Consider the following 25,001-nt stretch of genomic DNA (forward strand, 5'->3'; position numbering starts at 1 on the left):
ACCCCTCTGAGGGCACACACTGATGTCCTGAAGAGAAAGACTACATTTCCCAGCCTCCTATCTGTCCAGCAAGATGTGGTCATGTGATTGAGTTCTTACCAATGGGATGAATGCAGGGGTTTTTCTCTGCTTCACCCTCTTTCCTGCTGGGTGGAATGTGGACAAAATGGCTGGAGCTTAAGCAGCCATTATGGCCCCTGAGGTGGAAACCACTGGTTACAGATGCTAGAGGGTCCAGAAAGGAGGGAACCTCATGATTGTGGAGATGTCACACCACCTCTGGCCTCCTGTATCTGCTTGAAAGAGAAAAAAAAATGTGGCCATGCATGGTGGCTCATGCCTGTAATCCCAGCACTTTGGGAGGCCGAGGTGGGCAGATCACCTGAGGTCAGGAATTCAAGACCAGCCTGGCCAACATGGTGAAACCCTGTCTCTACTAAAAATACAAAAATTAGCTGGGTGTAGTGGCACATGCCCATAATCCCAGCTACTCAGGAGGCTGAGGTAGGAGAATCCCTTGAATCCAGGAGGCGGAGGTTGCAGTGAGCTGAGATCTCACCACTGCACTCCAGCCTGGGAGACAAAGCAAGACTCCATCTCAAAAAAAAAAAAAAAAAAAAAAAAAAGCCTGCGGTATTGAATGAAAGCATGTTAATATATAACATGTTGCTATGTTACTTTGAGAAGTCTGTCACACACTGCCAAATCCCATCCCACCTGATGTGCCTCCATGACCTCCTCACAGATGAGGAAACTGACGTGAGGCACATCTGCCCTGGGATATTATTTCTATACAAAGATTTGAGAGAAAAAACCAAATTTCCCTTTTTATTTCTTCCAAGGCTTATTTAATCCATTTCACCCCTTCTTTTTTATTTTAACATGAATGCATGCATTCTGGCGAAGGATGGGCAGCATCCGGTGAATTTTAAAGAGAGCTTTTGTGTTGTCTGCTTGTTACCAGGGTCTGCCCCAAAGTCCTCTAATGCAGCGGTCCCCAACCTTTTTGGCACCAGGGACTGATTTCATAGAAGACAATTCTTCCACCGACCCAGGGGTGGCGGTGGGGGGTATGGTTTCAGGATCGTTCAAGTGCATTACGTTTATTGTGCACTTTATTTATATTATTATTACATTGTTTGAAATAGTGAGATAATTATACAACTCACCATAATGTAGAATCAGTGGGAGCCCTGAGCTTGTTTTCCTTCAGCTAGATGGTCCCATCTGGGGGTGATGGGAGACAGTGATAGATGACCAGGCATTAGATTCTCATAAGGAGTGCAAAACCTAGATTCCTTGCCTGTGCAGTTCACAATAGGGTTCGCCCTCCTATGAGAATCTAATGGCGCCACTGATCTGACAGGAGGTGGAGCTCAGGCAGTAATGTGAGTGATGGGGAGTGGCTGTAAATATAGATGAAGCTTTGCTCACTCACTCACCATTCACCTCCTGTTGTGCAGCCCATTTCCTAATAGGCCAAGGACCTATACTGATCCGTGGCCCAGGGGTTGTGGACCCCTGCTCTAATGGGTACCCAGTCCCTCTGCTGCCAGCCGGAGGATCACTGAAAGAAAGATCCTGAACACTGTCTCAGGCAGCAGAGGGGCCTGCATTTGAATTCCAGGTCTATTACCTCTTAGCCACACGTTCTTGGGCAAACCACTTCACCTCTCTGACCCTCAGTTTCTTTCTCTGTAAAAACAGGGATACTCATCTATGCCTTGGAGGGTAGGTAAAGGTGTGACTCAGTTCTGTCTGTGAGAGGCCTGGGCCCACAGCAACGGACAGAGTAGATGCTCTATGCTCTCCTGTCCCAAGAGCTGACCTCACCATTCCAGGCACGGCCAATGCCCTCCATCAGAATCACACTCAGAGGCAGTTCCACAAACAAAGATGGTTTAATAGATTTCAGCATGTTTCCACTTGACAATGTTATACGAAAATAGAATCTTTATTAAAATAGCAAGGCATAACAATCACTGCTACTCAGGAAACACTGTGTTTATTCTTTTTAATCATCAAAATCAATGACTTTGGGCAAGACCTGTGAACTCTCAGAGCCTGTTTCTCCATCTGGAGAACAGGCAGGTAGGGCATTGCCAGCTCCCTGTGAGTGGGGGCCACTGGTGGGAGGAGATGGCCCTGGTCGCCCATGGGATGAGAAACTTACTCCTGCTTCTGTCCCTGGAGAAGGTCAGGGAGATGCCAGTGTGGCCTTAAGGCAATGCTAACACTTGCTTATCTCATTTTGTATCAGAGAAGAGAGAGCTCTCAGCCTTGGCCACACCAGCATGGAGCCCCCCTCCCCAGCGAATTTATTTTTCATGGTCACTTTCTATTTTTGGCAGTGAGTGATACATGTTATCCACTATTGGCAGCAATTGGGGGGAAAAAGTTCATTTTAAAAACAAAGTTTAGGCCGGGCATGGTGGCTCATGCCTGTAATCCTAGCACTTTGGGAGGCCGAGGCGGGCAAATCACGAGGTCAGGAGTTCGAGACCAGCCTGACCAACATGGTGAAACCCCGTCTCTACTAAAAATACAAAAATCAGCTGGGCTTGGTGGTGTGCGCCTGTAATCTCAGCTACTTGGGAAGCTGAGGCAGGAGCATTGCTTGAACCCAGGAGGTGGAGGTTGTGGTGAGCTGAGATCGTGCCATTGCACTCCAGCCTGGTCAATAAGAGCGAAACTCCGTCTCAAAAAAAAAAAAAAAAATTTTAAAAAGTGAGTCTGTTTAAAGGAGAATATTTGGTAAACAACAATATTAAAATACAGCAAATAATAGTAACAATAATCACAATGGTAAGGAAACACTTCATTAGATCAATTTAAGAGTATTTTATTCTTGGCTGGGCGCGGTGGCTCACACCTGTAATCCCAGCACTTTGGGAGGCCGAGGGGGGCAGATCACGAGCTCAGGAGATCAAGACCATCCTGGCTAATACGGTGAAACCCCATCTCTACTAAAAATCCAAAAATTAGCCGGGTGTGGTGGCGGGCGCCTGTAGTCCCAGCTACTCGGGAGGCTGAGGCAGGAGAATGGTGTGAACACGGGAGGCGAAGCTTGCAGTGAGCCAAGATGGCGCCACTGCACTCTAGCCTGGGCAGCAGAGCGAGACTCCATCTCAAAAAAAAAAAAAAAAAGAGTATTTCATTCTTGCCACTGAGCTTAAAAAGAAAGAAAGAAAGGGTATTCCTAACATATGTCCAGTAATTTTGATTCTTAAGCAAGGGATGAAGAAATACAATGGCATCCATGTAACTTCCTAACTAGCGCATAGCAGGTAGCTAACCCACTCATCTCTCCCTCTTTTCTTTATAGCTTCTATTTTTTTTAAAGAGAAAAATAACGATTAAAACAAGGGCAGGTTTAAATAATCGTCTCCTGAGCTGCACTTCAGTATCTCAGGTAACAGCTGGAGCTGCCTGGTGGGAGCACGTCTTTTCCTTGAGTGTAATTCACTAATGACTGTGGTTCCAAGGAGGTGCGACCTTTAAAGGGAATTGGCCCTTCTTTGAAGGCAGGTGAGAATCTAGTCTCAGTGACAACCCAGCCTGATTTGGAAGGGGGGGAGTCATAAGGGTTTTCCCCCAGCACACCAGGGTTGCAGCCTGCGCAAGACCTTCCATAGCTATTTCTGCCGGCTTGCTTCCTTCCCTTCCCAGCCACGATGAGGCAGCTGAGGGTTGCCACGGAAACCGGCTCTGTCCTCCCACTGGAGGCTGCCAGCTCTGATTTCCTGCAGAGTTAAGAAGGAGGCGGCAGTGGGGGTCACCCAGGCGTGAAGATGGGTTTCCCTGGGGATATCCTGCCTCCTGCCAATCACAGCGTCTCTCTGGGACTCCTGGGGGTGCCTGGAGGCTGAGGCCCAGGGAAGCCCCCAAACCCCAGTGCTGCTCTGAGAAGAGACTAGCCTCTGGGACATTCAGAGGTCTGGGGTTCTTTTATCTCCCTCCAGCTAAAGCTAGAGGGACCTCATTATGTGTCTTACAAGATGTACCCATGTTTAGGTGCCTCTGGCTCTGTCAGCTCCTGAATTCGAGAAGAATTGTCCCATCACCAGTCCCCTTGAGCCCAAAGAACAGGAGTTGCTCATCCAGCATTTGCTCCTGGGACAGTAAATCTGCCTGCAGAGTTCTACAGCTTATGAGCTATGTGGCCCCAGGCAAGTCACCTCACCTCTCAGTTTTCTCATCTATAAAGTGGGCACAACCCTCCTTCTCTTCACAGAGATGCTGTGAGGAGTAGACATACTGTCTGTAGGGTCTCTCGCAGGCATTTAAAGGGTCTCAATAAACAGGACCTTATATTAATAAAAATAGCATCATAAAAAAGGTTTGCAGGCCATTTTTCTCTTCAAGCTGTTTTTTATTTTAATTAATTATTTATTTATTGAGACAGAGTCTTGCTCTGTCGCCCAGGCTGGAGTGCCGTGGCGCAGTCTCAGCTCACTGCAACCTCCACCTCCTGGGTTCAAGCAATTCTGGTACCTCAGCCTCCTGAGTAGCTGGGATTACAGGCACGCACCGCCACACCTGACTAATTTTTGTATGTTTAGTAGAGATGGGGTTTCGCCATGTTGGCTAGGCTGGTCTTGAACTCCCGACCTCAAGTGATCCGCCCACCTCGGCCTCCCAAAGTGCTGGGATTACAGGCAAGCCGGGGCAAAGGCAAATTTTCATCACTGATACATTTGTTCAAAGGGTGGTGCACTCAGGCTGGGTTGGACCAATTAGCTAGTCCCCACTACCTCTTACAATGTCACTTCTAAGAGTTAGAACAGGGTCTCACACTCAGATGCCTTCAGGTCCAGGAGGCGCTGTGAATGCAGAAGCAGACCCGGTCAGAACCCTGGTGAAGCTGAGAGCACATGTCCTGCATAAGGGAGGCAGCTGCCACTCAGCTCTGGCCAAGAGTTACCCTTGGGAATGTGAGCCCAGTGTGGCCAGATATACCAAGTTTTCAAGAGAAGCTGGATATTTTGAATGAACTCTCCCAAAGATGATAACAACTAAGGCATTTTTTTAAGTGAAGTCCAAACAAAACACGTCTGCAGACTGGATCGTGACCACAGTTGGGGCTTCTGCACTAGAATGCATGAAATTGGCACCTTCTTTTTTGGCTTGACCAGTCTAAGGAGTCCTGGCTGGCTCCTTCCAGCCATCTTGTCTGGGCTGTGTCTTCCTTAGCTCCCTACCTGAGTGCTGACACTGAGAAAGCCCATCCCATCTGGTGCCTGTCATTCTAGAACAGAGAACTCCACTCCTCAGAGCCCAGTGTTTGGAGGGTGCCCCTGTTCTGCACCGGGAATGCATCAGCCTTGGGGGAAGCTCTCCTGCATTTTCTCAAGTAGCGTGAGCAATGGGGCAATCTGGCAAATGGGGCCCCAGGGAAGCAGATCTTCTAAGGGACTCCTTTGGTTTTAGCTAGTTTAAGGATTATTGGGGGACTGACTGCTGAATGACATCAATGGACACAAAGGACATCCTGAGTGGCCTTTCTGTGGCCAGCATCTGCTTTGACTGGATAAGGCCCGGGCCATGCTAGCTTATAAGAACTAGGAAGGTGACGCCTCCGGGAGTTGGGGGCAGAGCAGTGAAGACTCCTAGTTCTGCCTTATCTGAATAGCATTTGTGGATATCACGAGGTGAGAGTAACGAGGTGAGTTGGGAGCAGACAAAGCCTGATTTTGGAAAGAAAACTTTGCAGTGGATAATCCATAGAGCTTTCAATGTCTTTTCTTTGTTCACCCTCTTAGCTTTTCCCTCCCCTGGACCCAGCCTTCTGGGAGAAAAGCAGGGAAGTGGTAATGCTAGCACCTGCATCCAGGCCAACCGTGCACACAGAAAGCTGGGAGGCTGGGGCAGGCTGGGCAGAGGCGAGCACGTGGATCCATCTGCTCCCTGTGTCATGGGCGGATGCGGTAGCGGACGGGCACGTCGTGTTCCGGCTGCATCAGACCGAAGCCGTACCTGCTGAGGTCAAACTCAGGGATCTCCACATCTGCGTTGATCAGCTCCAAGTCCAAGTGCACCAGCACGAGGAACACAAATCTGCAGAGAGATGGCATGGAAGGTGTGAAGGAGAGGAGTAGGGCAGGGGGTTATCGGGAACAAGGCAGGGGAGCCATGGCTGCCTCCTAAGTCTGACTCCAACTTTGAGTAAAGTGAGGAGAGGAGTGAGGAAGTAGAAGAAACGCATTTGCTGCTCACCACATTTGCCAGCCCCCTGTAAGGTTAGGCAGGCCCGTGGATGAGTTCTGGTGAATGGGCTGTGTGCAGAAGTGGCCTGTGTCACTCCTGTGTCAAAGCATTCGCGAGCCAGTGTGTGGCTCTCCTGCTGTCCCTCCTGCCTGGCAGCCATGCAGGCTTCACATTGAGACAGTGGAGCCGAAAGAGGGAAAGAGCCTGGCCCGAGTCTGTGCACAGAGTGGTGAAGCCCTCCAATCCCACAGCTGATACCGTGTGAGTGGAACTACACCTCTGTTGGTAAAAGCCACTGAGACTCGGCAGGTGCAGAGCTGAGCCTGTGCTGATTAACACGGCGACTCCTCTGGATCCTCCAGCCCACACACTTCCCCGCCTTTCTCCACACTCCTGGAACCCTCACTGTCTATCTTGGCCAGGGCTGCTGCTAACCCTTAGGTGTCTTTGTGAGATTAGAAACAGGCATCGCTCTCAAAACATTTTACTGCCATCTGAGAAAATTGTCCTAAATAGACCAACTTTGCAAGAACAAGCACTCTCTACTGCCATCTTCTGGGAAAACTGTCATAATAACTATTTGCAGCTGCCATGCCTATGATGTAATCAGTGCCCCCATAAATGTGGAGGCAGCCCTACGGGGGATGTCAACGGTTGCTGCCTCCCTGCCTCATCTTACCAATGCCCATGTTCGTAAGGGTCAGGAGAATATCTTATGACTCTTTTCCCACCACTATTCCCTACCCCAACCCAGGTGCCCGATGCAGCACTGAGCACATGGTGGGGATTCTTTTGTCTCACTGAAGGAGTGAAGAGGGCAGATGAGGAGAGAGGGGAGTTAACACTCTGGACAGATCTGGGCTGTGCCGCTTATGGGAATGTGGCCCTTGCCAAGTTCTTACCCACTCTGGGTCTCAGTTCTCCCATCTGGTCAAAGAGGGGAAAGGCAGGTTGAGTCTCTTCCAGCTCTGAGGCTGTAGGAAACTAGAGGGTGAGTTTCTAAGGGATGGTGGTTTTGTGCCCACCCCTGGATTTGAACTCCTGCACCTCCACTTCCTGGGAACACGGCAAATGGTCTGACCTGTCTAGACTCAGTTTTAGATGGACCAGCAGGGTTGTCATGACAATTCAGTGAGATAAAAATAACAACAAATTAGCTAATTTATTGGAACACTGTGCGCTAGGCACCATCTAAGCATTCAGTACCCGCTATCTCTTTTTATCTGTCCAAAAAATTGATGAGGTAGGAATGCCAGTCGGTTCTGCTCTAACACTTGTTTTGAACAGGTGAATTTGTTCCAATAGGATTGATACATTAGGGCACCATTTGAATATAATGCAAGTTTCACATTTGCTCACGTGCAATTTCACTTGTGAGAAACATGAGGTGAATATGAAAGACTGCACCCAGCTGAACCTGGGTGTGCAGAAATCCATAAAATATACACATGCACACAACTAAGCATCGATCTACAGCCACAGATATTACAGCACTTACATAGTTCTTAGCCAGGTAACATGTATAAAACTTTACTACCATTTTTTTTACTGGGTTCTTCTCTCTCTTTTTTTTTTTATTTTGTCACTGATGAGGTTTTTGAGTGTTGGGCCCCAGTCCCCCTTTTCCCTCAATCCCTGCAGTTTTTTCTTTCTTTCTTTTTTTTTTTTTGGAGACAGAGTCTCACTCTGTCGCCCAGGCTGGAGTGCAACGGCGCGATCTTGGCTCACTGCAATCTCCGCCTCCTGAGTTCAAGAGATTCTCCTGCCTCAGCCTCCTGAGTAGTTGGGATTACAGGCACGCTCCACCACACCCGGCCAATTTTTGTATTTTTAGTAGAGACGGGGTTTCACCATGTTGGCTAGGCTGGTGTCAAACTCCTGGCCTCAAATGATCTGCCCACCTCAGCCTCCCAAAGTGCTGGGATTACAGGCGTGAATCCCTGCAGTTTTTGTTGCATGATTTCACACAGCAAGGTGATTTTAAGGAATGCATATGAGCTGTATTATGTTCATAATTGACTCCATTTTCTTGAGGAAACTGAGGCTAAAGGTTTATGTAATGTGCCCACTCACTTAGCATAATGCATGCACAATAATGATATTAATAATTATGGTAATAATTAACATTTTTCAAATGCCTACAATGAGCCAGGCAGTGGGTTAAGAACTTAGAAAGATCCAATTCATATCTCCTGGGGTGTAGTTATAATCAGAACCCTCATTTTACAGTTGAGGAAACAGAGGCTCAGAAGGTAACCCAGCTTATGATTGCACAGGGGCTGGACAGGAGGACAGGGCAGATGTCATAACCCCTGGTCCAATCTGTTTGTGATCCTGGTGGCCAAAGCTCCTGGGGTTCAAGGGAGATAATTTATGAGGCTCTCGGCCCCACAGGCATTAAAATAACCAAGTGGGAACAGTGAAGTTCGGCCAGTTCCTAACACGAAGTTCTGAACATGCGGCAGCAGCTGCAGACGGGTAGCTACGGTCAGCTGAAAGGAATGTCCAGTATTTGGAATCTGGACACTAGTCTTGAAGGGAAGAACCTGCTGCCAGATCTGATTATTTCAAAAGAAATCCGAAATCTGGCTTTTTTACACGAGCTCTTCTGATTTATAAAAGCACACAGTTGTAAAACCACAAATAAGAGATGGCTCACGGGCTGTCCATGTGAAGCCTCTGCCAAACCATTCTCCTGGCTGAGCCCTCAGTCCCAGGAGAGAAGGGCGCCTGCCAACCAGGGGATCAGGAGCCACCCTGGCCCTGCCCTGGCCCCCCACTCACTGTTTGATGCTGTTGACGGCATAACTCCTCCCCAGGCAGTGATTGTGCCCCGCCCCCCAGGGCATGTTGTAATTCTTCAGCCGTTTCCCATCCTTGTAAAAGTCTTTCTTCTCTGATCCGTCAGGGTTCAGGAATCGGTTGTATTTAAATACCTGAAATAGGAAGAAGGTCCTTTTCTGACCCCATTCCCAGAACAAGCCCACACCAAGAAAAATGTATGAGGATGTTCATGACAGTCATGTTTATAAGAGGGAAAAACTGGAAACCATATACAGGTCAATTGATACGGGATTGGTTAAAAAATTATGGCAAAAGGTTTGTGTGTACTGACATGGAAAGAATTTCTACAATTGGTTGTTGAATGAAAAAAGCAAGTTTCAGAATAGTATATATTGCATGATCCTATACACACACCAATCTTTTCATGGCATGTGAATGTGTTATGTGTATGCCTGTAAAGCCATGAAAACAATTCGCAAGGCACACTCCAAACCGTGGTTAGAGAACTCTGTAGAACTGGAGAGGAAGGGAAATACATATTTTTTACATTTAAGTATATATTTCTCTGTATTTCTTTATATTCTATGATATATATTACTTTTGTAATGTAAAATAAAAGAAATTAAAATATGTTTTAAAAAGAAAATGCCAATTTGCTTTGGTTACACTGCACAGTGGTAAGGCAAGGGTTGTAGCTGAGCACAGAGCTTGGCATGGAGTAGCTGCCGACTGAAAGATGGGTGGAAGGATAGGTGAATGAACCAGTGGATAGACTAAGAGATGGAAATGTGGATGGAAAGATGGATGAATGGAGGGATGGATGGATGGATGGATGGGTAGATGGGGTGGATGGATGGATGGGTAGATGGGTGAATGAATGGGTAGATTGATGGGTGGATGGGTGGATGGATGAATAAATGGATGAATGGACAAATGGATGGATGGATGAGTAGATGGGTGGATAGTTGGATGGATGGGTGGATAAGTAGAAGAATGGGTGGATGGACATATGAATGAGTGGGTAGATAAATGGGTGGGTGGATGGATGGATAAATGAGTAGATGATTGAATGGACAGACGGATGGATAGATGGATGGATTCATGGGTAGGTGGGTGGATGAAAGGGTAGCTTCTTGGGTGGATGGATGGATGGATGGGTGGATGGATAGATTACTGGATGGGTAGATGGGTGAGTATGTGGATGGATGGATGGATGGATGTATGGATGGATGCATGGATGCATGGATGCATGGGTGGATGGATAGATTAATGGACGGATGGGTGAGTTTGTGAATGGATGAATGGACAGATGGATGCATGGGTAGATGAGTGGATGGATGGATAGATGAGTGGATGGGTGGCTGGATGGATAAATGAATGGGTAGATGGGTGGATGAAAGGGTAAATTGGTGGGTGGATGGATGAATGGATGGGTGGATGGATAGATGAATGGATAGGTAGATAGGTGAGTGTGTGGATGGATGGATGAATACATGAATAGACAGATGCATGAGTAGATGGGCAGATGAATGAATGGATGGATAGATGAGCATGTAGTTTAGGGTCTGACACACAGTAAGCACCCAATCTGTTAGTAATTATGAAAGTTTACTTCTTCTCAAAGTCTGGGGCAAGGGAAAAGTGTTGAAAAACTGACATTATAACATTCTGAAATAAGGAAAATGGCTGAGCTATCACAAAGCACTCAGTGTGAATGAACATCCCCTCATGTTCTAGGGTTCCTCAGAGACCCTTGAACATGAGGGGATCTGGGTCTGACTCCAAGAGAAGCTGTGAAAAAAGGTAGGAGCCAAACAGATATCAGAAGGCTGGGGAGAGAGTGGGGCCATCAATATCTGCTTATGCATGATCCCATTTAATCTTCCTATCAATCTCATGAGGCAGGTGCTATTATGAGGTCCATTTCACAGGTGAGGAAGCAAACACAGAGAGGTGAAGCAATCTGGGCAATGTCACATAGCAAACAAAGAGCAGAGCCAGGCTGCCACTCAGATCTGGCTCATCCCAAAGTCACTAATTTTTCTCCCACAGACCTCATATGACCAGGCGCCCCTGCCATTTACCTCTGGGTCTGTGTAGATTTCTGGGTCTCTCTGGGGGCTCAGGAAGGGGAAGAGGAGGAGGCGGTCACCACGTCGCAGGTTGAATTCTCGTCCGTCTGCCATGGGCATGGCCAGGTCCACCACAACCTCGCGGGTGATGAAGGGGGCAGCTGTAAGCCTGAGGCTCTCACTCAGCACGCTATCTGCATGGGGCAGGTGCAAGGAAGGGTCAGCAGGCTATCCCTTCACCTGCTCATATGCCAACCCCAGCTCTTATTTTACAGAGGAAGATGAAGAGGCTCAGAAAGGGTGCCTGCCTCGCCCACACAGTCACATAGTAAGGTGAAAAAGGACACATGATGACATGTGGTCTCTGTGGTCCCTCAGAGACCCTTGAACATGAGGGTATCCAGGTCTGACCCCAAGAGAAGTTGTGAGGGAAGGTGGGAGCTAGGGAGATATCAGAAGGCTGGGGAGAGAGTAGGGCCATCAATCTCTGCTCCTGTCTGCCCGGCATATATTTCTCTTCTGGAAACGGGCCCCTGATTTTCCTCTAGGGTCCACCCCTCTCTCATTCTCAGGGGTTAGACTGCTGATTCTATGCTCAACTCCTGGGATGGGGCTGTGACTGGCCAATCAGAGCATCCCTCTGAGCCCTATGATTGGTTCAGTATGGACACATGACCCAAAGAAAGCCAATGAGCCACAGTCTTGGGACTCTTGGTGGGAACGTTGTAAGAGATTCAGAGTCTCACAGAGCCAGGAGGAAGTCAGCCTTGAGCTGCCAACAGCTACTGCCAGCCTGAGACTGGAGCCAACCCAGTGGGAAACAGGGCTGAGAGGTGGAGAGGAACTGAGTAGTCCTGACGACATTGTTAAAGTGCATGGATCCACCTGTGCCTGAAGCCAATCCTCTGGGCTTTTTAGTGACATGTCTCAAAGTACCTTTTCACCTTAGTCAATTGAAGTTAGGTTTTCTGTCACTTGACCCCTAGCTGAGGCTGGAGTATGGAGATGCCAGGTGTGTGAAGATAGGAGGCTTAGGGAGACCCTAGGTTGGAGGACACTGATGGACCCTGGAAGACAGGAGCCCATGTTGGGGAGGGCTTTGGGGGTCCATGATGACGCAGTCTTAGGGGCTATCTTGGAGGGTCTGACAATCTCACCAAGCACAGGTGTGCTGTCTAGAACCTTCTGTGGGAGAGTGGTCGTCTGCGAGACAGGCTGCTCTGCTTGCCAAAGGATACTCTCGAGCTCTCCGCGGACAGCAGCCAGGGCTTCAGGATTCTTGAGAAGGAAGAGCAGGAGCCAGAAGGCAGCGGGACCCATGTTCCCCTGCAAGGAGAAGGGCCCCTGTTATGCCATTATGAGGGCAGAGCTGACTCCTCTCTGCCAGGGACACAGCTCGGGCCAAGACAGAGGGGCCAGTAGGCCTGGGCTCCCACTGCTGCCAAACACCCAGGCATGACCAGTGTCTATCTCCAGCCTCAGGACATGGCCAAAACTGCCCTGTGGCCCAAAATACCTACTTCAAGGCCACTCGTGGCATCCCTGACTGTGTGCAAAGTCACTAATCCTAGGTCACACAGGTAATCTTCATAGCTAATCAGCAAAACAGTGTCAGTAATAGGAACAGGGTGTATCAGTTAAGACCGTTCACATCTGAGAATGATCACATTGTTGGCCCCAATTCTTCCCCAATCCCAGAATCCACGCTCCTTACCATGTGAATTTGCTGTTCCTCCTATTTAAGAGCCAGAGCGTATTTCCCCTGCCCTTTGAATTTATGCTCAGCCGTGGACTTGCTTTGGCCAATAGATTGAGGTGGAATTGAAGGAACAGCCACTCTACGCCTAAGCCGCGAGAGACTTTGTGTTTCCACTTGCTCGGCAAGCCCACTGATCCCAAGAGGAGGATGAGAGACTCATGGACAGAGCTGAGCTGCTCCAATGAGCCAGACCCACAGACCCGTGAGTTAAATAAATGCTGATGGGTGTATGCCGCTGATGAGTTGTTGTGGATGTTTGTTATGCAACAATAGCTAACTGGTGCAATATCTAAAGATTTGCTTCCAAATATAATCATTCTTGATGTAGTTTGGGAAGCAAAAAGTTCCCTATATGCTTTGTATCTTAAAATTCTATCAGTCACTTGAAGAATAAATGTGTATGTGTTGTGTGTGTATAAAACAAAGCTGCAATCATCACTGATGACTGAAAGCTATGAATAAAAATTATTTAAACTTCCCAATAGATAAACACTTAGGAAAATGAGTGGAATTTCTTGTTTCAAGGCTTCAGTCTTAGCTGAACATTTTCATACACGTTTTAGCCTCAGCTCTTTGGTATGTGGCTAAAATGTGTATATGGCACCCTTTAGTGATCCAGATATGGGAAGAATACCGACTAATCTCAATTTGGGGGAAGGTTTTTGTCTGCCGTGACTATCCTATTCAATCATAATAATGGAATATTAAATCATCATTAAATATCATGTTTACCCACTAATTTCATTACAGACATAATTGCACATGGGCAAAAGGGCATATGCACAAAGATAATTATTGCGGTGCTCATGTAATAGAAAAATGCTGGAAACAACCTCATGTCTATCAATAAGAGATCAATGAGATAAATGAAGATCCATCCATTGGATGTTGATGCAGGAAGTCATTAAAAAGAAGCTGGCTCTGTGTGTACTGATGTGGGACTGTAGCCAAGACACACAGAAGCATGCAAACGCAAGGTGCAGGGTGGTGGCTCAGCATGCTGCCATTTGTGTGTTTGTTTAAAGAGAAATATACATGAAGAAGTACAGACCATCTGTTTTTTTTTCTTGAGACAGGGTCTTGCTCTGTCACCCAGGGTGGAATGCAGTGGCACAATCATAGCTCACTGCAGCCTCGACCTCCTAGGCTCAAGTGATCCTTCTGCCTTAGCCTCCCAAGGAGCTGGGGCCACAGGCATGTGCTACCCAGCTAGGTTTTTTTTTTTTTTTTTTTTTTTTCGGTAGAGATGGAGGTCTCCCTATGTTTCCGAAGCTGATCTCAAACTCCTGGCCTCGAGCAGTCCTCCTGCCACAGCCTCCCAAAGAAGCACAGACCATCTCTAAGAGACACCAGAAACGGGTAACTGAGGTTACCTTGGGACAGAAGCTGGGAAGACAAGAGGATAGGGAGGAAGGAGGCTGACTTTCCTTGCAAATACCTTTTAAACTGTTCAAAATTTTTTAATGGACACACTAATTTTAAGTGAAACAGAAGCCACCCAGGCTGGAGTGCAATGGCATGATCGTGGCTCACTGCAACCTCCACCTCCTGGGCTCAAGTGATCCTCCTACTTCAGCCTCCCAAGTAGCTGATACAAGCATGCACCACCATGCCTGGCTAATCTTTCTATTTTTTGTAAAGATGAGGTCTCACTATGTTTCCCAGGCTGTATCCAAATCATTTCTATAGTGATGTACAATGTCATGAGAGATGCTCATGTTACAATATTAAACCAAATAGAAGGTTAGATTAAAACAGCTGCATGATCTTAACCACAGAAGAAAAACCTATGGGGAAAGGCTGGAAAGAAATGCACCATAGCATTAGTGATGGTGAGATAGATTTTGCCTTCCTCTTTAGTGCCTGTGAGGCCGTGAGGCCAGGAGGAATCACACTTCTCTGCTCAATACTTCCATCATGCAGGTGCCATTATTAGGCCTTTTACTGAAAAGGAAAAACGAAGTTCTCCCTGGTCGCCACCCACTGCCCAGCATATAGTGGAGGCTCATTGATATTTGTCAAATAAACATCTGCGTCCCTTTGGATTAGAGGTGGAGCTCCAAGACAGCCTGGGAGGTGGGCTAGGAGATCCCTGGACTGAGACCAGGTAGAGGTGGGTTCAAATCCTAGCTCCCCACTTTCTGTGACTGTGGACAAGTCACGTCCCCCTTTGGGTCTCAACACTGGGGGTAACATTGCCACCTCCTGGGTGGCCGCAAGGGTCCAGTGAGGCTGAATGCAAGCAATCCCACACGTGCTGTGCCCATAGTAGGTGCTCAGAAGTGGTTACTCCTCCCCTACTGGCCCCTCCCCTGGATTTGAAAACAAGTCGGGGGGGCCTCCGGCCCTTTCTGAGAGTTCCGCCAGCACCTCAGGTCCAGCTGACACAGCAAGGTCACTTGCTGTCCATCACTTAAATAGCCAGGCAAATGCGGATGATAAATAATTCAACACTGGCTTAGCTCAGCGCCAAGGCCATTTTATCTGGCCCAGATGGTTAGATGGGGGCCACCGCTCATTAATTACCAAGCAGGAGTGGAACACATGGGCGCTTGGCTATCTCTGCCTGCAGGAAAAAGCTGTGGCAAGTTAGGGAGGTGACCAAGACCGCCTTTTACCCAACTGCACAGATGTGTGAGTGTGTGTGTATGTGTGTGTACACACAACCATAAGAGATCCTGAATTTGCCACCCTGGAATTTGAGCTTCCACCCACGGAGCCTTGCCTCTGTTTACTCAGGAAGACACTTCTTGTTTGTCCTCATTCCTTCCTACTGCAGCCAAAGGCCATGACCCAGCAGTGCCACCCCTGTTCTAGCTTTCCTGTGAATGGCAGTGGCTGACCTCTGGGAGGCACTGACTGTGGGCCAGACCACACCCTTGGCGATTCACGTGCTCCTTCTTGTTGCCTCCTGACAACATGGCCCATCAGTAGAAGTGGGGGACTTCCGCTGCCCGTGCCTGCCTGCATCCGCTTCCTTGTCGTTGGTAACAGCACCCCACTTTCCTTCAAAGAACCACCTCCTCTTAAGTCTAAGTCCATGTGGGCCATCCAGGACTGACCCATCCTTCCAGACTTCAAGTGTGGGCATGGGACCCAGGCGGAGGCACTGAGTGATCCATGCAGAGTGGGGCATATGACGTGGGCTGGGCCAGTGAGTATCAGGCTTGGGAGCTGTGCTAGAATTTAGGGGAAGGGAAGCCCTCCTCCATGGGATTGCTAAGTTGCCTAGAGCTACTGGAGGCCATTGTAGTCATCCCCCAGGGGGAGACCCTCTGAGGAAGCAGCCTGGCAGAAGAAGGGAGACCTGAGGGATGGGGGTCACAGATTGTGTTTCTTTTAATTTTTATGATTTAGAAGATTCCAACGGAATAAAAGAATATCCCAAGTGTGATAATGATGTGTTAGTGTAGGTCATAAATTGTAACAAATGTGCCACTCTGCTGAGGGACACCAGCCATGGAGAGGCGAGGCATTGGGAGAAGGGGGCTGAGGGAGATCCCTGCACCTTTCCTTCAATTTTGTTGTGAACCTAAACCTGCTGTGAAAATAGAGCCTATTTAAAACAAACAAACAAAAGCCCTAAGTGCAATGTGGGATTGTGGATTGGCTCCTGGAAGAGAAAAAGGATATTAGTAGAAAAACTGGGGCAATGTGAATAAAGTACAGACTTTAGTTACTAGCAATGTCCCAGTGTGAATTTCTTAGTCTTGATGAATGTATTGTGGTTATGTAACATTAGGGAAAGCTGGGTGAAGGGTATTTGGGAACCCCTGTACTATCTTTGCAACTCTTTTATAATCTAAAATTATTTTAAGATAAAACTACTGAAGACAAAAAAAAAAAAAAAAACAAAAAACCAACCCTCTTTACAGATGGTGAAACTTAAGCCCAGAAAAGTGACTTGTTTGAGGTCACATAACTAGTTTAGTGGCAGAGGTGAGATTCCACCCGAGTCTGACTCTCAATACTGTGGTTTTGCTTTCTACTCCGTTGTCAGATGCCTCAGGGAGTCTTCTCGATGATCACTATCTCAGCGGAGTTATGTGCAGGCCCAGCAGCTCCCGTGGCCCCCTCCCCTACCTCTCAGGACCACCCAGGAATTTCCAGGGATGTGTGGCTGTGGCTGCTGAGGATGTGATGGGGTGAAGGCCAAGCCAGATATCAGGAAGGAAGAGAAGGATCAGATGTGATGGATGGGGCTGAGGGACATCATGTCAATCAATGGTTTCAGTCCTGGCATTACCAGCATCAGTGGGCTCAGAGCTGGCAGGGAAGCCTGACCTGTGTTTGGAAACTCTCCTCCGTCTGCCCCCCACCACCCCACCCCACCTTCCCTTACAGCCTCCTCTTCCCCTTGCCTGGACCTTAGGTCTCGGCCCACAGGGTCCTCCCTGGATGCCTGAGACTCCCACTGCCCCTTCCATCACTCTCGATTCCAGGTTCAGGGGTTCTGGATTCAGGAAGCTGTTGTGAGGATCCTATGAGATGGTGGTTGCAAAGTGCTCAACAGGATGCTTGGCCCAGGGTAAGTGCTCAGTATCTTTTGAGATTATTATTCCTGACTCATCATCTCCGACCTGACAGCAGCAATCACAGCTACCATTTTTCAGCCTCTCTGCAGCATCTGACCCAGCTTCCCACTCCTGGCTCTCCTCCCACCTTCCTGGCCCCTCCTCCTCACCCTTCCCACCATTGGAGAGCCTCAGGGATGCCCCCTTCTTCACCCACCCTCGCCTGCAGTATCTCCTCCAGTCCTGAGGATTTAAACTCCTCTATGCTGACAACTCCCAAGCCTGGACCTCAAACTTGAACTCCAGACTCTCTTCTCCAGGTGTCCACTCCCCCATCTCCATCTCAAATTCAACATACCCAAAGCCCAACCCCCGATCTTCTCCCTGAAACTTCCTCCTCCCGCCATCTTCCTCTTCTGCCCATGGCTCTGCCATCCTTCCTGTCACTCAGGCCCAAACCTGGATTCATCCTTGATGGCCTCCCCCAAGGTCCCATCCAACAGCGGATCCTGTTGGCTTTACTTTGGAATATGTTCAGAATCTAACCACCCCTGACCCTGGCCCAGCAGCACCCTCTCGTCTGGATCCTGCAATGGCCTCCTCTCTGCTCTCCCTGCCTCTGCTTCCCCACCCCCTACAGTCTCTTGTCAGCGCTGCAGCCAGAATGATCCCTCTAAAGCAAAAGACAGGCCAGGTTCTTCCTCTGCTCAGAGCCCTCAGCAGGCACCTGTCTCACTCACAGTAAAAGCCAAAGCCCTCCCCATGGCCTACAGGGACCTGTGTGGTCCGGCAGCTCTGCCTCCCCACCATGTCACCCTTAGTCCTGCCTCAGGGCCTTTGCACTTGCTGCTCCCTGCCTGGGAACCTTCACTCTATATATTTACATGGTTCACCCCTCACTTCCTTCAGTCTCTGCTCAGATGTCACCTTCCAGTGAGGCCTTCCTGGGCCTGCCTTCCTGCTGCATCTCTTCTCCATAGAACACATTCCCTCTAATACTCTTTTTTTTTTTTTTTTTTGAGATGGAGTCTCACTCTGTTGCCCAGGCTGGAGTGCAGCGGCGCCGTCTCGGCTCACTGCAACCTCCACCTCCCGGGTTCAAGTGATTCTCATGTCTCAGCCTCCTGAGTAGCTGGGATTACGGGCCTGTGCGACCATGCCTGGCTAATTTTTGTATTTTTAGTAGAGTCAGGGTTTCATCACGTTGGCCAGGCTGGTCTCAAACTCCTGATCTCAAGTTATCTGCCTGCCTTGGCCTCTCAAAGTGCTGGGATTACAGGCGTGAGCCACTGCACCTGACTTCTAATACATTTTAGATGCTTACTTGTTTGTTTATTTATTTATTTATTTTTGAGACAAGGTCTCACTATGTCACCCAAGCTGGAGTGCAGTGGCACAATCATGGCTCATTGCAGCCTTGACCTCCTAGGCTCAAGCAATGCTCCTGCCTCAGCCTCCCAAGTAGCTGGGACTACAGGTGCGCACCATCACGCCCAGGTTTTCTACAAAAAAAATAAGGTATTTTTTGCAGAGATGGGGTCTTGCTATGTTGCCCAGGCTGGTCTTGAACTCTAGGCCTCAAATGATGTTCCTCTCTAACTTCCCAAAGCACTGTGATGACAGCTTATGTGTTTATTAATTGTCTATCTTCTCCCACCAGAATGCCAGCTCCCTGAGGACAGGGATTTTTGTCTGTTTTGCTCACCGCTCTATCCCCAGCTTCTAGAATGGGGCCTGGCCCACGGTAGGTGCTGTAAATATTTGTTGAAGATGTTTCTGGAGCACTTGTTATCTGCAACGCACAGTTACAAAATTGCACATGTATTCCTGCCTCCTTTCATCTTCACAACCACGTCTTGAAACGGGTGCTACCATCTCCATTTTACAGATGAGTAAACCGAGGTGCTCAGAGGTTAAGTGAATGACTTGCCAGGAAGTGTCAAAGTCAGGATTCAAACTCAGGCTGGGAGGTCACAGAGCCTGTGCCAGAAACTCCTAGGCCAAGTACCCTCTTGGCTCCGCTCCCAAAAGGCCCTTGAAAAGTTTTCCCACCTGCCTGAATTCTGGACGCTGTCAACGACTCAACCTCAGAGGACATCTTGTCCCCAGCTCCTGCCCAGCTCTCCTGGCCCTGCCAAAGGCTGTTCCCTGGACTTTCTGCCACTCAAACCCCTCAGCCAGCATCCAGTTTTGCTGACACCGGTCATTCCCACGAGGGTTCTGGAGACACTTTGGAGCTCCAAGTCATCTCTGCACATAAATATGTTATTAGGCACTGATGTGGGGGACAACTGCCAATTGATCCCAGTCCCCACCCCTTGCCAGTCTCTGCCTGCAAAGACAGTTAATGACTCTGAGGAAACTAAAAATAAGCTGCAAGTCGATGGGAGAGGAATTACCCAGAAATGTCAGCCTGTGCAACTGTCACTGTCGAAGTGGGGCCAAGAGAAAGATGGGGCTTGGGGATCAGGAGAGAGGGCAGGAACCAGGCCTGGAGCTGTGCAGCATCGAAGGCTACCATCTTTCTCTCACTCCAATATCTGGTCCATGACCAAGTCCACTGACTCTGTCTTCCTGAAATTTCCAAAATCTATCCACGTCCTCATCACCTCCATGGCCACCACCTGACCCTGCCACCACAGTTTCCTCCTTGTTGCCCTGTTTTTGCTTTTCCCCCCAAGATCCTGTCCCTCCTCTGCTCAGAACTCTCCTAGGCCCCCATCTCGCCCACAGAAAAATCCCAAGTCCTCATTTATGAGGACCCACAAGGCCCTCAGTGACCTCTTCCCTTGGTCTCACGCCCCCTCCCTCACTCTGCTTCAGCTGTGTGATCCAACTCTACTCTGCAAGATCCAACCCCAGGGCCTTTGCACTTGCTGCTTCCCTTATTTGGAATCTTCTATCCCCATATCTTCTCCAAGTCTCTGAGTCTAGCTTTCTTATCATCCAGGGCTCATCTCAAATATCTCAGGGAGGCCTCCCTGACCACCCCAGCTAGAGCAGACCCGAAAGTCTCTCTATTCACAGCCCTGTTTCATACTCTACATATCATCATCTAAAATCACCTTGTATATGTTTCCTTGACTCTCTGCCCCCTCTCCCCCTGACCCCCCAAAAGGTAATCGACACAATACAGAATCTTTGAGGTCTATGGTAAGTACTCAAAGGATTTTTTTAAGAGGTGGAATCTCACTGTGTTGCCCAGGCTGGTCTCAAACTCCTGGGCTCAAGCAATCCTCTTGCCTCACCCTCCCGACTAGCTGGGACTACAGGTGCACACTACCATGCCCAGTGTCTCAATGGAACTTCTAAACAATTCTTCAAAATAACTGGTCTGCACACTTCAAAAAATGTAAATGTCATGAGAAACAATGAAATGCACAGAAACTGTGCCAGATTAAAGAAAACGGGTCGGGTGCAGTGGCTCATGCCTGTAATCTCAGCACCTTGGGAGGCTGAGGCTGGTGGATCACGAGGTTAAAAGATCAAAACCATCCTGGCCAACATGGTGAACTCCCATCTGTACTAAAAATACAAAAAATTAGCTGGATGTGGTGGCATGCGCCTGTAGTCCCAGCTATTCAGGAGGCTGAGGCAGGAGAATCGCTTGAACTCAGGAGGCAGAGGTTGCCGTGAGCCGAGATTATGCCACTGCACTCCAGCCTGGCAACAGAGCAAGACTCCATCTCAAAAAAATAAAAAAATTAAAAGAAAAGAAAACAGAAGAGTCAGAATGATTAAATGCAACGTGTGATTCTGGATTGGATGCTGGACCAAGATGAACCAAAAAGGACATTATTGAGACAACTGGCAAAACTGGAATACAGATTGTTTATTAGATAATGATCATGTATTTGGGCTCATTATCCTGAAATTGGTTATTGTACTGTGGTCATGCAGGAGATGTTCTTGCTTACACTCAAGCAATTAGGGATAAAAAAGCATGATATCTGCAACTTATTCCCAAATTATTTCAATAAAATAATCCCAGTGGGGAAAAGAGAGCATAAGAGAGAGAGAGACAGAGAGAGAGAAAGCAAAGGTGGTAAAATGTTTAAAACTGGGGAATCAAGGTGAGGCATATATAGGAGTTCATTAAACTATTTATTAAACTTTTCTATAAATTTAACATTTTTCCAAATTTTAAAAACAAACAAACAAACAAACAAAAAACAAAAAGGAGCTGGGCGTGGTGGCTCACACCTGTAATCCCAGCACTTCCAGAGGCCGAGGCAGGCAGATCACTTGAGGTCGAGTTTGAGACCAGCCTGGCCAACATAGTGAAACCCCATTTCTACTAAAAATACAAAAATTAGCCAGGCATGGTGGCAGGCAACTGTGGTCCCAGCTACTCGGGAGGCTGAGGCATGAGAATCACTTGAACCTGGGAGGCGGAGGTTGCAGTGAGCCAAGATCGAGCCACTGCACTCCAGCCTGGGCAACAGAGCGAGACTCTGTCTCAAAAGAAAAAAAAAGAAAAGAATACTGAATGAATGTTTCTGTTCGTGATGCTGTTTGACAGTAAAGGAAGTCAGGGAACTGGTTTGGGCAGTGGGTATGTGTGCACACACCCACACTCACATCAGCACACACTCACAAATGCACACCTACATACACATGCACACACAGGCATAGTCATGTGCACACCTGCACAGGTGCACAGACATGCACACACACATGCGTTCATATCGCAACCACACATGCACACCTGCACACACCCACTTGCACATTCACACCCACCTGTGTGGCCCACAGCTGCAGCACCAGGGCCCGTGCCTGCATCTCCTCTGACACACCCATCTCCTCCAGGTGCAGCAGGTAACTCTCCAGCCATTTGCTCCGGTGGGCCCGCGTGGCCAGCCTGGCTGGGGACAGCAGCTTCCACAGGCGACTTTTGACACTGCACATGTGGTCCTTGTCCCCTGCAGGGACAGAGCACAGAGAGTAGGGGTTACAGATTCACCATCCCACACCCAGGGCTGGCCAGGCATGACCTCCCATGAGGCCAAGGGTCTTCTGAATGTCACTCGTTGAGGGTGGGGAGTTCCTGTGGGAAAGAAGCTGCAGGACAGACCCACAGCGGGAAGCCCTTTCAATACCAAATTGCTTATTATCTGTCTTACCCCCAGTAAAAAGAAGCAAGGGGTCTTGTCTCCTGCAGGTGGGAGCCCGATCTATTTCAATCACCTCTATGTCCCCATCACCCGGCCCGTAGCAGGTGCTCAATAAATATGCATTGTATTAGTCTGTTTTCATGCTGCTGACAAAGACATACTTGAGACTGGGTAATTTATTTATTTATTTTTTAAAAAAGAGGTTTAATGGACTCACAGTTCCATGTGGCTGGGGAGGCCTCATAATCATGGTGGAAGGTGAAAGGCACATCTTACATGGCGGCAAGCAAGAGAAAAATGAAAGCCAAGCAAAAGGAGAAACCACTTACAAAATCATCAGATCTCATGAGACTTATTCACTACAAGGAGAACAGTATGGAGGAAACCACCCCCATGATTCAATTATCTCCCACTGGGTCCCTCCCACAACACATGAGAATTATGGGAGCTACAGTTCAAGATGAGATTTGGGTGGGGACACAGCAAAACTATATCATGCATTAAATAAATGGTAGTTCTTTCCAGAGCAGAAGAAGGAACACTAAACACTGAGCAGCATTCTCCCTCCCCAGGGTCCAACCCCAGAGCAATGTCAGCCCATGTGCATGAGGAGGAGGCCACTGTGAGCAGGCTCAGCACAGCAGCAATCACAGAAAGACATCAGCAACAACCTAACTGGCAGATTGGGCTGGAGTCTCAAACTCAACTCACTCCAGAGAAGGCAGGCCAAGTAAAAGAGAGAGGGGCCAGAAAGGGGCCATGGCACTTAGCCCACCGACCAGCCCTCGGCAGGAGAGAGAAACACCCCAGCGTGGCCAGAGAGCCTGTGCTTTCAAAGGAAGCTGATAATCCAGACAATTATGTATAACCTTCTGATGTTTTTTAAGGTTAGCATCCAAGTAAAAAGTTTTTAATCACTGTGCAGACCACAGAAGCATCTCTGAAGGTCAACTTTGGCCCACAGATCACTAGCGTGCAATCACCATTAAACAGACAATGGTGTGTTTATGTTCTGGAAACATACAGCAGTGAAAGTGAATTAGTACATTTTACATACAGACACAGAGAGTTCCCAAGGGCAGACTGGTAAGGGGATAAAGCCGGGCACTGAAGAATGACACTATTTAGATATTGTTTTCTTTTCTACTTCTTTTTTTTAAAAAATATATTTTCATGAACCATACATGAGCCTTAATATACATTGTTTTAAAGCTCCATGGTAATGCTATTTATATGCACAAATATAAAGTTTAAAACAAAAACATAAAATATAAAATTTGGTTTTCTCCGAAATCACCCCTTGGAAAAGTGAGAGTCATTTTGGATTGCTCTGAAGTTTCAAAGTATTGGAAACTCCCTCACTGACTCTTCTGAACCACAAGCCGTGTTTCAGGAAGACTCGCCCCACCAGCTATTCTAAACCTGGCTGCACCTCACAGGGCGTTTGAAAGGGTCGAAAATGTAGGCTATGTTTTTTTTTTAAAGTATGTTGGCTTCATTTTCAAATAATATGCTGAATATGTTTAACTTTTAGACTTCAACTTGAGCTCATTGTTTTACATTGAAATGAATGTCACAATTTCGGGTGACATTTCAATGTAAAGCAATGAGCTTAAGTGTTCAACTGAAATACATTATCTTCCTATGTTTCTCCACTTTTCAGGCTCTCTGAAGAATTACCTGGGAGCTCTTAAATCTCTGGATGCCCAGGTGCCAACCCCAGATTGATCATGTCAAAATCACGTGCGTGGGAACTGGGCATCCAGAGGTTTAGGCCTGCAGGGCGCGGGCAGTGTTGAAACCACCTCAGTTGATGCCAACTCTGGATACTTCTAAGCATCATCTGATGGGATGGCTAAAAAAAGAGGCAAAGAAATTTAACACAGCTTTAGAAATAACTGGCATTCTTTGAAGTCTGACCACACAACTGCAATCTTGAATATCACTGTAAACACGGCGTTTACAGATGACTTTAAAAAGCAAGGCAGGACCATTCTCCACTTTTCCCCTGTGCCTACAGCAGTTCTGAGTACACAGGAGGCACTCGATATTTGCACAATCAATGAATAATTAAGCAAAAAAGGTAATGCAGTATGAAAAGACAGCTGACAGAAAGTGAGAAAATATTTGTAAATAATAATCTGATAAGGGTCTAACACCCAAAATATATAAAAGAACTCCTACGACTCAACAACAATAAAAAACAAACAACCTGATTCGAAAATTGGCAAAGGACTTGAATAGATATTTCTCCAAAGAAGAGATACAAATGGCTGATAAACACATGAAACAATGCTCAACACCATTAGTCATTAGACAAATGCATATCAAAACCACAGTGTGATACCATTCACAACCATGAGGATGGCTACTATTTAAAACACAGGAAACAAGTGATGGTGAGGACGTGGAGAAATTGGAACCCTTATGCATTGCTGGTGGGAATATAAAATACTGCAGTTGCTGTGAAAAAGAGTTTAGCAGTTCCTCAGAAAGTTAAAGAATTACCATATGATCCAGTAATTCTAGTTCTAGGTATATAGCCCAAAGA

At 47.7% G+C, this 25,001-nt stretch overlaps 1 protein-coding gene across 2 annotated transcripts in view; it reads right to left on the minus strand.

The window, feature by feature from the left end:
• Positions 1-1,882: 1,882 nt before the first annotated feature.
• PTGIS (prostaglandin I2 synthase) overlaps positions 1,883-25,001 on the minus strand; it is a 64,459-nt gene continuing 41,340 nt past the window's right edge. For both annotated transcript variants that reach the window (XM_031005027.3, XM_055373187.2), the window contains exons 6-10: positions 22,077-22,258; positions 12,221-12,389; positions 11,076-11,257; positions 8,992-9,143; positions 1,883-6,057 (exon numbers count right to left, since the gene is read on the minus strand). In XM_031005027.3, coding sequence (XP_030860887.2) covers positions 5,913-6,057; positions 8,992-9,143; positions 11,076-11,257; positions 12,221-12,389; positions 22,077-22,258 — 830 coding nt within the window. In that variant the 3' untranslated portion in view covers positions 1,883-5,912. The remainder of the gene's footprint in view (positions 6,058-8,991; positions 9,144-11,075; positions 11,258-12,220; positions 12,390-22,076; positions 22,259-25,001) is intronic.

This window comes from Gorilla gorilla, chromosome 21, assembly GCF_029281585.2.
Source record: "Gorilla gorilla gorilla isolate KB3781 chromosome 21, NHGRI_mGorGor1-v2.1_pri, whole genome shotgun sequence".
NCBI lineage: Eukaryota > Metazoa > Chordata > Mammalia > Primates > Hominidae > Gorilla > Gorilla gorilla.